Source organism: Chaetodon trifascialis, chromosome 10, assembly GCF_039877785.1.
Source record: "Chaetodon trifascialis isolate fChaTrf1 chromosome 10, fChaTrf1.hap1, whole genome shotgun sequence".
Lineage (NCBI taxonomy): Eukaryota > Metazoa > Chordata > Actinopteri > Chaetodontiformes > Chaetodontidae > Chaetodon > Chaetodon trifascialis.
Window position 1 is genome coordinate 9,365,039 of NC_092065.1, and position 14,827 is coordinate 9,379,865.

Sequence of the window (14,827 nt, forward strand, 5' to 3'; positions counted from 1 at the left end):
CTGTATCAGTGCAGGATAAAAAATGGTTCAGCTAACACCCCACCCATCCTGTCAGGGCAGCACTTTCCCGCCAGCATGTTTGATGCAGGTCTTGGGACAGAGCCTCTAGTGCAATATGTAGCTGGTTCATCAGAAGCCAGGAACACTGCTCAACATATGGCGATCATTTTAGGGAGGGAAAATGACTTATGGCCTAAGAAACATATGTAAAAAACATACAGGCGATTGGTTCAAAGCAGATTTACTGCACTTGCATCACATATTTTTGCTGATCTGAAGAATTTCAGCCATGATAAATGCAAGTGTGTGTTATTGTGTTCATGTGTACAAACTGTTTCAACAGTGGTGGAATGTAACAAGGTACATTTATATTAGTACTACCTTTAAAGGGATTGCTTGACATCTTGAGAAATTTGCTTATTCATTTTCTTGCCAAGAGCTAGATTCAATTACGTACGGTAAATATGAAGCTATACCCAGCAGCCAGTTAGCTTAGCTTAGCACAAAGACTGGAATTGGGGAAACAGCTAGTCTGGCTATGTCCAGCGATGACAAAATCTGCCTACCATGGATTATTATGGGGCTGGAACCAGGTTGCCAGCTAACCAGCAGAGACTCCAGGAAGTTAGTGGTCCCACTTGTAAAACAGCAAACTATCATTTTTACACTTTTGCGGTGAAGTTCTAACTTGGAGCTATAACATGAGAATTTTAGAGGTGGTGTTTGGTAGATTTTATTTATTTTTTTTTTTCCTTAATTAACAGAGCCAGGCTAGCTGTTTCCTCCTGTTTTCAGTCTTTGTGCTAAGCTAAGCTAAGCTAAGCTAAGTTAAGCTAAGTAGTTGCTCGGGTAGCTTCATATTTACCACACAAGCATCAGATGGTATTGGTCTTCTCATCAAACTCTTGACAAAAATGTAAATAAGTATATTTTCCAAAATGTGAAACTATTCCTTTGTGAACAAATTTGAGGTACTTGTGCTTTCCTATTTTATGCTACTTTATTCCTCCACTGTATTACAGCTCAATCAGAAATATTATACCTTTCACTCCACTACATTTATCTGTCAAATACTAGTTTGATAATGAATAGTTACTTTAAAATTTAAGATTTTACATTCAAAACATTTGCTCATCTTTTAGAAAATTATGCAGTTACATTGTTTTAACTACCTAATTGTATATAAAGTTGAAAAATTTGCACTATTTTGACCAACTCCTGAAGTAAAATGCTACTTATGCATGAATGTAATGTAATACTGTTTCAAAAATAACACTCACAGGGAGAATTTTTCTGCATGGAGTACTTTTATTTATGACATTTTTCTGATTATAATTCTATACTTTTATTAAAGTCGGATTTTAATTGTAGGACTTTTTGTTGTGGTATTGGTACTTTTGATTTAGTAGCATATCTGAATACTTCTTCAACCGCTGTTCTCCAGTCCCTCAGCCTCTCTGTGATATAAAAGCCCGCAGGCATCCAGGCTGAAGCAGTAAACATCATAATAATCACAGAGTCCGTCACGTCGCACATCTACACACATGGCTGTCTGAGAGTGAAAGGGAGGGAAGCTTGGAATACTAAAATACAGAAAAACATACTGGGAGTAGAAAATGGACGAGAAGGTAGATAAAAGTAGGTGAGAGAGATTGTGTGAGGTAGGAAGAGGGAGGGTGAAAAGTCGAGGCAGCTCAGTCTTGGAGTTTTTCTGAGGCCCCAGAGGTCCTCTACCTAATAAATCCTCAGCACATATTTAATCCAGTCAGTGGACATGCCCGGCGAGAGTTAAAGGATGCACGCTTATTACTCACCTATGCACCTCTGAATGTGCTGCCATACCCCACAACCCCCACGCCCCCAAACTCCACTCCCACAGCCTGTCCTCCACCCAGACTGCAGGCGCTACAGGCTATCAGAGAATCGGAGCAGGAATGTGACTCCTGACAGACACATCTCTCAGGACCACAGACTGAATATGTTCCCAATTAGCTCCATCTGATAAAGTGTGAGTGCAAGTGAAACCCAAGGCGGGCATGATCAATAGCACTTGACTCATTTCGTCAGATGGGTTTGACATTGACAGGCCACACTGTGATTAATCACCGTGCTGCTGCAGATAATTGTCCAACCACATCTTCCTTTGTAGGTGTCGTCGAACTCTCACTGTCATGTCTGTGGTGCTTTGAATATGGCTCGTCACTTTCAGTTCAGTTCTAATTAATCTTCTCTCGAGCTGGCATCCATACGAAAACCAGCTTTCACTTAATCTGCCTGTCAGTTATTTTACACATACACACACGCAGCCTTTTTTTTTGTTCCTCCTGCATGTAAGAACATCTACCTGGACCAGACCCGCCATCTGCTGTTCACACTACACACTGCACTGGAGTGAAGTCGATGTGTGGTGGTTGTTTCAGTGGGGTGAGCTGTTTGATAAAAACAAGCTGCGAGCCGTTGCGGTTTCATCCCCAGAAAGTCTCCTTGGTTTCCATGCACACAGCTGGATGTTTTTAGGTTTACCCGTACAGGACTGCTGTGACATGGGCACTGGAGATGAAACAGGCCTGCCTCAGCACACAAACACAGCACTACACTCCCGGCCTTGTGTACAGCTGGTTGGGATGACACACGAGGCACAGGGCTTTATTGAGTCCTGCTGAGGCTGCTGTGCAAGTCAGGCCAGTGCTCTGGCAAAGCTCAGCCTGCAGGGCAACAGAGGAGAGCGGGCCGATGGAACACAGGCCGCTTGGCCGATGCTGAGGGTCTCTGCAGGCTGGTGTGTGGTGTGTTAATGTCGTGAGATGAGACCTGGCCTCCCCTCAGCTCCAGTCTCATTAAACTCAGTGAACTCTGTAGAAACACAGCAGCAGATAAAGAGTACAACACCCTCCTTTAACCTTTAAGTTCTGTTTGGGGTCCTGGAGACTCTGGGCTCTCATTAACAGCTCAAAAACATACTTAGAATTGTTTTATCAGTTTGACACATAATAACTTTGACTACTTGTGTGAGAATTGCTTTCAAAGACGATTTTGAACTGACAACATGTTTCAGAAGTCGTCTATAGAAAATGATGCATTGCTTCTGTTTGAGGTCCAAGAGACCACAGACATAAACAGGAGTCTACAGCCATGCTAGCAGCTCTGTGAGGCTGTACGAAGGCACAGTTGTGAAATAAATGCTGACACATCTTATTTTAGTGCCTTATCATGCTAACATCTGCCAATCAGTATTAAACACAAATTACAGCTGAGGCTGATGAGAATGTAATTAGTTTTGCAAGTATTCGGTGGTAAAACAAAGTATTGGACCAATTCAATGTTTCACCTGATGATAAAAAACTAAATAAATAAATAAGTACTTTATTGTTACTTACGTGATGTAACTTGTAAGTATGTTATGCAAGTCAAAATAAGTCAATGTTGGCTTTTGGTTTGCACGGGACATTAACCGTTGTCTCCAGAATGAAAGTCCAGTGTTTGTTTTTGCTACATCACCTGATTTCCTCCTTTGCACACATCACAATTACCACAGGCACCAGAGGCCACCTGACAATAAATGTAACTATGGGTCTTGATAACCGACTTGCTTTACGACCTGTACGACGAGCTGTCACAATATGTCTCTAGAAGTTCAAAATATCAACCTGTTTGTGATGCTGGAGAAAAGAGGATCACTGAAGTCAGAGGGTTTCATCCTCTGTGGACCATGAACATCTGTCCAAAATTCTATCTTACCAACCTTACGACCAACCACCAAACCAACATGCTCTCCATGGAGCCATGACACTAGCATGACTAAAATGAAGTACAGATCTACGTAGATATCTGTTGTTGAATTGTTCAGAAGAGGTTTAAAAGTGAACAGTTTAAACACGTTTCTCTGTCTGAAAATTACTTTTACAGCAAACAAAAGTAACAGATATTTGTTCATGCTTAGTCTAAATAACTTAAAAAACATGAAAATGTTCCTTTTTTGGTGCAATAACTGTACTTCATGATCATTTCTGTATGTTGACACCTTCATCAAATGTTTAACCCCACAGAAGGGTAACCACTTCTGTACTTTGGTGGGTTTTAATACAGTCAGAAGAAAAGAAAAAATATCTGATGGAAAAAATTGGTTGGTTCTGTAATTATTATCATTATTTTTAAACACAGTTTTGAGGTTTGTGAGACCCCAACCAAAGAGGAAGTAAAGTCAGTGGTAACAGAACACAAGAATTAACAGTCCTACATCACCAGCTCTGTCGACTACTGAGCTGCTACCAATACTCTATTCGTATACGCAGCTAAGCTGTTATTTACCCACACATATCTTAGGCTTGGTGTGCAGTATGGAGCTGATTTGTAGTTGAGACCACCATGTAGATTTTTTTTTTCTATGGAGCCATTCCTCAAACATTGCTTAATACCACACTGACGATTCTTGAATCTGCAGACCTCCAAATGAGTAAAGGCCCAGCATCCCTCTGTGTGCCTATACAGTATATTCCCATCTCTATTGTGGGAAAGCTCATTAGCCTCCCCATAAGTATCTCTTTCAGCAAAAGCGTCATCTCAGCCTGGGTGGGTTTTTAACCCTGTTGGTTCCTTCATTCCTCCCTCGCTTATGAATAAACGACTGTCAGGCAAAAACTAAAGACATCACCCTGGAGCGTCTGTGCCGTCTTCTCTCTTTTACCTTCCTCTCTCTTTGTCTTTGTTGCAAATTGTTTCCCGATCACATTTTTCACCCACTTTTTAGTGTCAGTTCAGACCGCTTCTCTCTGTGGTCAGGCGCCCTGGTTCCCAAACTCACACGCAAGAGCAATTCATGGCTTCAATTATTGGTGTTATGCCTGTAAAGATAACTGGGGATGGCAGGAGGTTGTGGGATGGCACTGGAGGAGCACGCCTTGTGGCCAGTTCAGAGTGAGCTGACAGCTGGCAGACATGAAGAAGAGAGCAGAAACACTCTGAAGGGCACCGGCTTTGAAGACAGACAGACAAGAGAAAAAGCCAGAGACAGCCCAAAACATCATGACTTCATTAACCCCAATTTCTTATGTTTCTCTCACTGGGATTCATTCTCTGCCAGAAGACTTTATTATGAGAAGGAGCTTAATCCCACAATAGATTGGCAATAAATAGCAGCATAGAATTCAGCTGTTCTCATAGCTCACCTGGCAAACACAAACCCTGATACCTGATTGAGCTGGTATTCATGGGATGGTTGGAATTCATAAATCTTTTAGTGACCTCTTGTGGCTAAAAACAGGTATAAAAAGTAGATCAACTGGAAAAAATGCAGTGATGTGAGACTGATCTACTGTCTATTAAACACACATTCACAGTATTTTCCTAAATACTCCTGAAGGCCATCGCTGTGTCCTATTGTTTGTTTGTTCCTGTTCTGCAGTTGGTGTACAACACGTCAAAACACTTTATACTGGCAGGAAATTACACAATCAAACTGATTTTTCAATACAACGACCAAATAAACTTCAAAAAGAGAAATGTATATATGTTTTTGCAAAAAATGTAAAGGTATTTTTTGGTCACACTTTATATTAATGTACACATATTCACCTTAAACTAGCTGCTTATTAGCATGCATATTAGCAGCATATTGGCTTTTTAATAGTTATTATAAAGCACTTGGATCATAATTCATACACAGGAACTTCCTGAACGCAGTAATTGTTAGTATTTAAAATGTGATTGATTTGCAGCACAGATTTGGAGCACAGCTTGTGTCAAAATCCTTTGAATGCTTGGATTTCAAGTTTCTTTGTAAATCCCAGGAAGACACACAGGTCGAAGATAATGCTGTTTCTCTAAATTGCAATTTATTTCATAAATTGACAAGTCAATATTCAAAAAAGTCTTAGGTGCATGTCCAGAGGATTGTAACAGTTACAAAAGAGACACTGAAAACATCTCCAAAGTCAGTTAAATTAGTATTGCATGGTTGCCCTCGGTCACTAGAGGGCGCCACCAGTTCAACCTGGCAACACAGTACAATCATTCTGATCTGGTCTTTTCAAAATGGACAATGTATTCCATTTATAATATGAAAGTCTGTTAACACTTAATTTGACAGGTCTGTAATTTCCTTACTAAGTTCCTAGATAAGTTTCATGGGAAGAACATGTAATTTTATATTTTTCATCTTGAAAAAGTCTCAGGTAAGCTGTGCATGCAAATGTGAACTTAGTCCACAGGCAAGTTTCCAAAGATGAATGAATAATAACTGAATATTTACTTGGGTTTGAATGGAGCAGTTCTCTATAATTATTACTAAATGACATTCAATAGTTCTTCCCAGGAAATTCTCAGAAAATTGCTGACCCATAAAATATAAAGTTACAAAAATTCTTATTTGAACATTTCAGACCAGACGGAGGCGATGCAACAGAGTTTGACTACAAGAAACAGGATTTAGTTTTTGTTCGTTACTAAAATTCTAAAATCTCAGTGTGTATAACAAACAATTATTTTTGCATGTTTAAGTATTTTCAGTGTTTAAGCATTTTTTGCATTTATGGATGCAGCTTTAGATGAAAAGCTTTCTGTTATTGCTGGTGCAGTCTTCATTAGTCCCCAGCAGGGGGCAATGCAGAGATGAAGCCCCCGTTTGTGTGACAATGATTCCATATGAATGTCAGATGCATGATAAAACCTACACAGGCTACAGAAAGTCAATATATCAATTGTTCATTCCCTTTAAAGCCAGTGGGGAAAGGCAGGGTGATGCTCATTCATCTTGAGCAACAGATTCTGCTAAACCATGTTGTTATTGTTAGGTTTGGTCCACTGAAAGATGTCTTGCTCGCACACAATTTCTGAGTTGATGAGCAGGTAGCGATCACCCACGCAGAAGTGCTTCTGGCAGGTGGCACACTTGAAGCACTCCAGATGGTAAACTTTGTCCCGCACACGCATCGTCATCTCAAATGCTCGAATCCTCTTCTCACAGGAAGCACAGAGACCATCCTGACCGAAAAGCCTGAGAGGATGAGGAAGATATCAAAGGTAATGCTGAGAGGAAGACGGAAGACATTCACAAACCCACTCTACAAGTCAGGGCACATCATTTTTAGCAAGTATTACACAAACCAGTATTAACGCTGCATTTGCTGGGGACTATTTTCCGCTGTGGATGAACACATAGTGTGTGCTAGTACAGCAATAGAGCAGTGTACATGGGATTGACTCCAAATAAAGTACAGATTGCACATTTCTTGATAAAAAGACATTATAGAATATCATCAGGCTTATCCTTTCATCACTTTGACTCTCTTTTGACACTTTACTGTTACTGTTAGGAGCATCTTATGATAACACAAATCATGAAATAAATCATGACATTAACCAACCTGAGGTAGTCTCGCCGACATAATTTTCTTCCCAGCTTGTAGTAGAGCCGGCGGCCCACTTCCCCAAGTCGACAGCCACACAGGTCGCAGCTCAGGCAGTCCTCATGCCAGTACTGCTCGATGGCCTTCAGGAAGAATCTGTCACCAATGCTCTGCTGACACCCACTGCAGGTTAGCAGAGATGGGGGCATCTGGAGAACCTCATCAACCGGCTCCCTAGACCAGACGGAAAACTAGTTAGAAATGCAAATATTCCAGACTGTAACAGATGATCGCTTTCTCAATTAATCTCAAACTGGTCTATAAAATATCTTCAAATTGCTTATTTTGTTCAAGAAGCACTTGCAAAGGTTTTCAGGTTCGTCATCTAAACAACAGAAAAACAAGGGCATTTTGGGCATTCATGCTTGGAAAAATGACCTCAACAATGAATGGATCAACTCACTGTGTCAGCTGTAAAATATTCATTTAATTACCCTTTTATATAAAATAGAATATGACTGAAAATCTTTGGCCGATTAGTTCATATTTTGAGGTTAGAAAATTATCTTGCAGCTGTTTGTTGATCCACTGATTTTAATCTGTCCATCTTGTGTTACTTGTACATTTGTGACTTGCCACTGTCCACCTGAGGGAGCCACTGGGTAGTATTAAATACAGTAGCCACAACACAAAGCTACTTCATTAACCTCTTAAAAATCAGATTTCCCCTTCAGAAGCTTTAATTCTGATAAAATCATCTAGCCTGTCTGTATCTTCATTGTAACTATATGATTGTTAGTGAAATAATCAAACCCCAACAGACTTGGGCTTTGAGCTGTGTCGTTCATCTTATACACATTTCCCCCAAAGATCACCCTGATGCATTTGGTATTTTTAGAAATGAAATTTATGTTTGAATAATGTTTGTCTTAAGTTTACTGACCCACCATCAGGCTGCTGCTTTTGAGAGAGAGAGACATAGACATACAGTAGGCAATTATATATTTTACCTTTAGGTTACTTCACTTGTTCTGGGAAATGCTGAACTTTTTCTTGCCAGGAGCTATTTTCATTCCCTTTTTACACACACACACACACACACACACACACACACACACACACACACACACACACACACACACACACACACCTAACAATCTGCTCTCGGCCTTGAACTTGATTATTTTTTCTTGCCTCACAGCAGGAGACTTCTGACCTCATGCTGTCAACCATCTGCAGATTTTACACGTGAGACAGTTTGGCTGCCTGTCACAGTGATGATGCCTTTTTAATATCAGAGGTAATATTATTGCCATTTCACACTTTAGCTACTTACTCATTGGCTTCCAGTGTCTTCCTCTCTATAGTGGATGTCATGTCTGAAATATGAAGTCCAGCCTGATCCAGATTAGGTTCAGAGTCCACGGCTACCTGCCTGCAGCCAAGACGCGCTGCACCTGCTCCCACAGCCTCCAAGCCGCCAGTTACACCCCGGTTTCGCCTGTTTCTGGGTTAAATTAATTGGTAGTTGGGTCCTCTGGAAATGGCCGCAAGACAAGAAGATTTCGCTCTAAGCAGCTAAGCGATGATGGAGGACACTGTCATCATTTCCTGAGGCAATAACCCGCGGTGACACTTCCATGTCATCTCAAGTGTATTTTACCAAGCTGCAGCGACTTTGAGGACTTGGATTAAAACAGCACCAATCCGATCAAGCGGTCACTTGCGTGGATCTCCGTGTCCGTGCGTCTTTTGTGAGTGCGCGGACCGCAGACGCGCTCCTCCGTGCCAAGCCGCGTTCGCCGTTATTGTGCAGCAGCATCGTGTTTAAATACGTCGGGCCCCCTCGGTCTCTGCTTTCGTTTCCCTCTTCCTGCTCACGACTGTTTGACAATGGGGGGAAATCGGTCTTAAAGCGACAGCCAAACATTGCACAGCCCGCTTCGTCAGGCGTGGAGTTGGGTCGTGACTGAGACTAATGAGTTCATTATATGCTTTGCTTCACAAGTGCCGGCAGGACAAAAGATAAAGAGCGGCGTGATGGAATAAGCAAACACACAGGGCCCGTGCCCTGTGTGTTTTCTCAGTCATTAGAGTGTGCCTCATTATTTCCCTGAAGAAGAAAATATGAAATATGTTGAAGAAGAATTCAGACTGAGTTTTTTGGTTACCACTTTCTAATAAGGTACCATTGATTTATAAATTAGCTAATGAGTTTATTTATGGCTAATAAATCATTTACTGATGTTTTATGGATCCGTTTACAAACCATTATTTAGAACCACTTTTAGGCTGACGTGAAAGAATTCTCTGGCTGCTGAGTCATTAACAGTACTTTAACTCAAGTAATGTACTTTCGCACCGTTGAGGTATTAGCATTTCCAATTTCTCCTACTTTATACTCATCTACAATTCAGAGGGAAACTTTTTTACTCATTTACACATTTATTTGAAAGTTATTGTTACTTTGGTTTTATATACAAAACATGTAATTAATTTAGAAAATATGATGTACTATGCTGCACGGTGGCGCAGCAGGTAGTGTGCGTGCCTCACAGCAAGAAGGTTGCCGGTTCGATCCCCGGGTCAGGCGGGGCCTTTCTGTGTGAAGTTTGCATGTTCTTCCCGTGCATGCGTGGGTTCTCTCCGGGTACTCCGGCTTCCTCCCACAGACCAAAAACATGCTCATTAGGTTAATTGATGACTCTAAATTGTCCGTAGGTGTGAGTGTGAGTGTGAATGTTTGTTTGTCATTACATGTGGCCCTGCAATCGGCTGGCGACCGGTTCAGGGTGTACCCCGCCTCTCGCCCATTGTAACTGGGATAGGCTCCAGCCCCCCGCAACCCCGAAAGGGATAGGCGGTATAGATAATGGATGGATGGATGATGTACTATCAGTGTTATCTGTTATGTGGCTGATAACACAGTTGTGTTGGTCTGTTGGGATTTAGATGAAGCCACCATGTGCTAATAAGAGTGATACAGTTGCGACTTGTCCCACAATGAGACTTAAAGAAAAGCCCCTGAAGTCCGAAAAACCTTTTTATTTTTCATGTTGTCACATAGATGATTAAAGACACATCATCTTTGGGGCTCCATAATTTCACACTTTTACCTGGTGTTTCTGCATCATGAGTACTTTGTCTGGTAATACTTATTTACTTTTACTCATGTAGAGTTTTGAATGCAGCACTTTTACTTGTAATTTGGGGAAAGGATCTCATTGATTCTTCCACCTGGTCATTGAACATCATTAGTATAAATAGTCATTTTTAAGGGCAGTTAGTGTCCCAGCCTTCAAGTCTGCATCTGATGAGCCAATGATTTATCAACTTTAATGAAACCAGTGATAAGAACTTGTTAACTGTTGGTACAAAGGTGCCTTAACAAATTCCTAAACTCATATTAGAAACGTGTGTTTTGTATTATGGTCAATTCTAGATTTTATGCAACATTGTACATCTGTATATGCTGCTCCTTAGAATATCAAAATTCAACATACTCATGATGCACAATCACCCCTTTCTCTCTGTCATATTCTAAGATTATTATTGATTATTATGTATGATTCATGAACATGTACATGTAAGATCAGGATTCACTTTACTGTATCATTTGTCAACTGATTATATGTTTGTTTGTTTTTTTATTTAAAATCTTAATTTGCCATGTACAATAACTACAGCCCTGGGATAAATGTATTGAAGTAAAAGTCCAGTTTTCTTGGTATGTTTTTCTTATCTCACTCTTATATAACTGTTGTTTTTAAATTGCATGCACTTGTTTGACTACTCTACCTGCTTTATTGATGCTGCTGTAAATTGGAATTTCCCCTCGTGGGACTAATAAAGGACTATTGAATTGAATTGAATTGAATTGAATTGAATTGAATTGAATTGAATTGAATTCCCTCAGAGATGTAGTTGAGTAGAGAGACAAAGTAAAAATACTCAATATGAGTATGAGTATTATATGAGTGAAGTTGGTCACTTTCCACCGCTGTTGAAATCGTGTGAGATAAAATAAAGACACTCTTTCAACATGCAAAGTTGATAAATTGCTCATTTTTCGATATAAAGGATTCTCTAGTAGTTCCCCCTCTACGAGTCAGTCTTCTTTACAGAGCTCTTGGTTTACAAGGTAGATCTACTAACATGTAAACTGGTGGAAGAGAAAAGATGCTATTAAACATCCCAAAATAAGATCTTTTGAAAGTTTTCTCCTTGATAAATGAATGCAATGATTTTACTTTTTTTTTTTTGACACAGCTGGTGTCCTCTCATCCTTTCCTTTTAAAACCAGACTCGCTATGGGCCCTTTTTCTTATCTGCAGCCAATGCCCCGGGGCTGCCTGCAGGAGGGAGGGACGCAGACAGCAGTTGGACTGGGCAGGGAGATAAAGCACCTCAACTTCAGCGCCCACAGTCAGCTCCTCAGCCAGAAGCATAGGAGGAAGATCACAGGCAGACTCTAAATTCAGGCTGAAAGCGTCCCTCGGCTAGACAGTTGTTGGACTGTGTCAGCTCACTGGATAGATACCAAGCTGAGAAGGCCCAGGAGCGAGGTGAACATGGCGCTGTGTTGTGCCAGCTGCACAGAAAGCAGAGCAGTTAAACAGAGATAAAACTCTAACTACTGTATGTATTCTTCAGACAAGACTTTTGCTGGCTGTCTTCGTACAGCACGACAGCACAGTGCAAGGGCCGTGGTCGCTTTCCTAGTCCTAAGTAAATAAAAATACCTCGCACCTGATCCCTAATACCCCCTTTAACTTCCATAACTCTCACCACTCTGTAGTTTATCTGGAATTTATCTGAAAATATAGATGTTCAAAATGTTTTTTTTATCAGGACTTTGAGGACCTCTCATCCACATTGGCTTAAAAATGGATATAAGGATGTATAAATCTTCTGTAGGATAAATTCCATCTCCTGAGGAAGGTAGTGTGATACAATCAAAAGCTCCAGAACAGCTATTGAATTGAAGGTCAGTCTCAGTCAGTCTCAATCTCAGTTTCAGTAGATGAAACATTTTTTTCAAAGGAAACAGCACTGCATCAACATATTCAATCCCAGGATGATATTTTTATGTCTTCTTCAATCTTTTGCACCATTTTTTCTTTGACATATTTGGTATCAAGTTATAAAGTTGAGTGAGTTTGTACAGTGCTTGTTTGTGCAAAAGTTGTTGCAATGATGAACCCACCTGATGGTCTTTGGGGTTTTAAGAGCTTAATAGTAATTAAACAGTGGTGCCATGATATCTAACCCTTCCAAAACGCCATGTTGCTCAAAGCTCAAAAACAAAAGAAAAAGAAGAGAAAGTCAGTACTGATGTGACACCCGAGTCATCCACTACTTCCTGTGGAGTTGACTGAGAAAGCCCAGAGGATGTGCAACTGGCATGCAGAGATGAAGCTTTCCTGGGGGGTTGGTGCACACTGTATTCACTTCCTACCCCGCTCCCCTCCCATGCATGATGGCACCCCTCTCATGGCTTCCCAGATAGACAGTTCGACACCAGATGGTTCAGTGTGATACGACTAACGAGGCTTACGGCGCACTATAAAAACTTGAGCTTGTTGGCATTAGCTGGTAAAACCCTTATCTGTGTCTTAAGGCTTCCTAAATGTCACCAGAAGGAAGGTCATGTATCAGTTTGAAATATTTCATCATTCGCGGTATATTATGGGCTATACGGGCAGTCTTTCACACTTTTATATTCGTGTCTAAGGCAGAATTTGGGGAGCAAACGGTTAAGATTGTACACACTTTTGGGAAGTGTGTCGCTCATGTCCAGCTTCCTGTTTTGCCTGTTTGGTACTGAGAGCATTATGGAGTTGAAAGCAGTGTGGAATTTGAGGGCAGCTGGAAAAGTGAGCATCAGCACAAAGCAAACAGTGACATTATATTTAACAGCTAGTAGCAAATGTTAATTCACCACAAGCTACAAGTTCCTCTAGCAAAGTGTAACAAGGCTGTTGTAGGATATACTGTGCAACTAATATCCCACCATCTTGCTAAATCATTAGAGATTTCCCGTTAAATAGATTGCCTAATTAGAAGTGGTTAACAAAGATGGCTATCCATACATCATGGACTATCTAGACACATGCTTGCAGGCCCATTTCCTGATATAAGAGGGCTGGATGTATTGTTGACTCTCTGATTGCACGAACTCTGGAACAGCAATAGCGAAACCGAGCACTTCCTGCCTAATCTGAAGTGCAGTGATAATTAGTCGCTGTTTCAAAACTGTTACAGGGCTACAAAGATGGAGAAGATTTATTGTTCACTGTTACCACACGGGTTTGAAATAACGGCCTGTGGGATTCATTGTAAGTTTTAAAATGTCAAGGTGTAAAGGTCAGAGGTCAGAAGAGGAACCACCCTGGGATTCTTTTAGAAGACGGCTGGTGTTCAGTGCTGTTGTTTGATTGAAACACAGCAGGCTACGGAAATGAGTCACTCGTTGAAAGGGAGCTTCACTTACCCTTGGGATCCTCCCATAATCAGTATTATCCCTAAAAGAAAACACTTTCAGTGGAACAGTGCAATCAAAAAGCTGTGCAGCCATGTTAACTGCTTCCTGTATTTGGCAAAACAAAAGAAAGCTGCTTTCACATTCTTCTGGTCAGTTTGCTTCCCTTTGGACACTGGTGTAAAGCATGTGCTCAGCCGTGAAGTAAAGCAGAAAAGATACTGGAAAAGTTTGATCATCAAAGATACATTCAGTTGTTTTGACTTGGGAACTCAGCATTTATTTAGTATGTGTGCGTATGCATATGTGCTGTGTGTGTTCTTATAATAGTAAAGTTGTCAGTAAAATTATCAGTAAATTTATTGAAAATTGTTCACATGCATATTTCAGTGTCAGAGAATTTTCAAAAGCTGAACTGTCTCTTCAGCCACAGTTTCACTCTATCAGTGTTTTGCTGTAGATCAGATGCTGAGCTTTACTGCCACCTACTGATATAAGTCATAAAAACATTTTTTCAACCAAATTACTACAACATGTTTTATTCTTGCATACTGTACATCTGAGACTTTCCACTTACTTAAGTGCTTGCACAGCTTATAATATGGTACAATTATTCAATGAATTCTCAATATGGGAAACACTGGAGTACTGCAGGGTTTGTCAACCTTGGAGTCAGAACAAAAGATTGATAGGACATGAGCCCTCTCAACTCACAATATGCACATGTATATTCTGATGTTCTGTAGAAACATCTTCAAATCATCTTCAAAACAGAATAGTTTAATCTAGACCGGTACTAAGATCACATAACTAACTCAAACTTTTCTACGTTTCTGAATTTCACTTTCAGTTTACTTGTGTGACCTGCATGGCAGCCTGTTTTAGTATTGGGCCTACTATTATTACTACTACTATTATATACCTATTATTATCATCAGTATTATAAGTAGTGTCAGCATTGTTGTTTCTTTATTGTTAATGTTTCATTTATTGATGTTATTAC

The 14,827-nt window shown here is 40.5% G+C and overlaps 1 protein-coding gene across 1 annotated transcript; it reads right to left on the reverse strand.

The window, feature by feature from the left end:
• Positions 1-5,809: 5,809 nt before the first annotated feature.
• lmo2 (LIM domain only 2 (rhombotin-like 1)) lies at positions 5,810-9,228 on the reverse strand. Its single transcript, XM_070973202.1, has 3 exons — positions 8,680-9,228; positions 7,362-7,577; positions 5,810-6,991 (listed from the first exon to the last, which is right to left on the reverse strand). Exons 1-3 carry the CDS (start codon positions 8,718-8,720, stop codon positions 6,766-6,768), a joined length of 483 nt encoding a protein of 160 aa, XP_070829303.1. The 5' UTR covers positions 8,721-9,228; the 3' UTR covers positions 5,810-6,765.
• Positions 9,229-14,827: the final 5,599 nt, after the last annotated feature.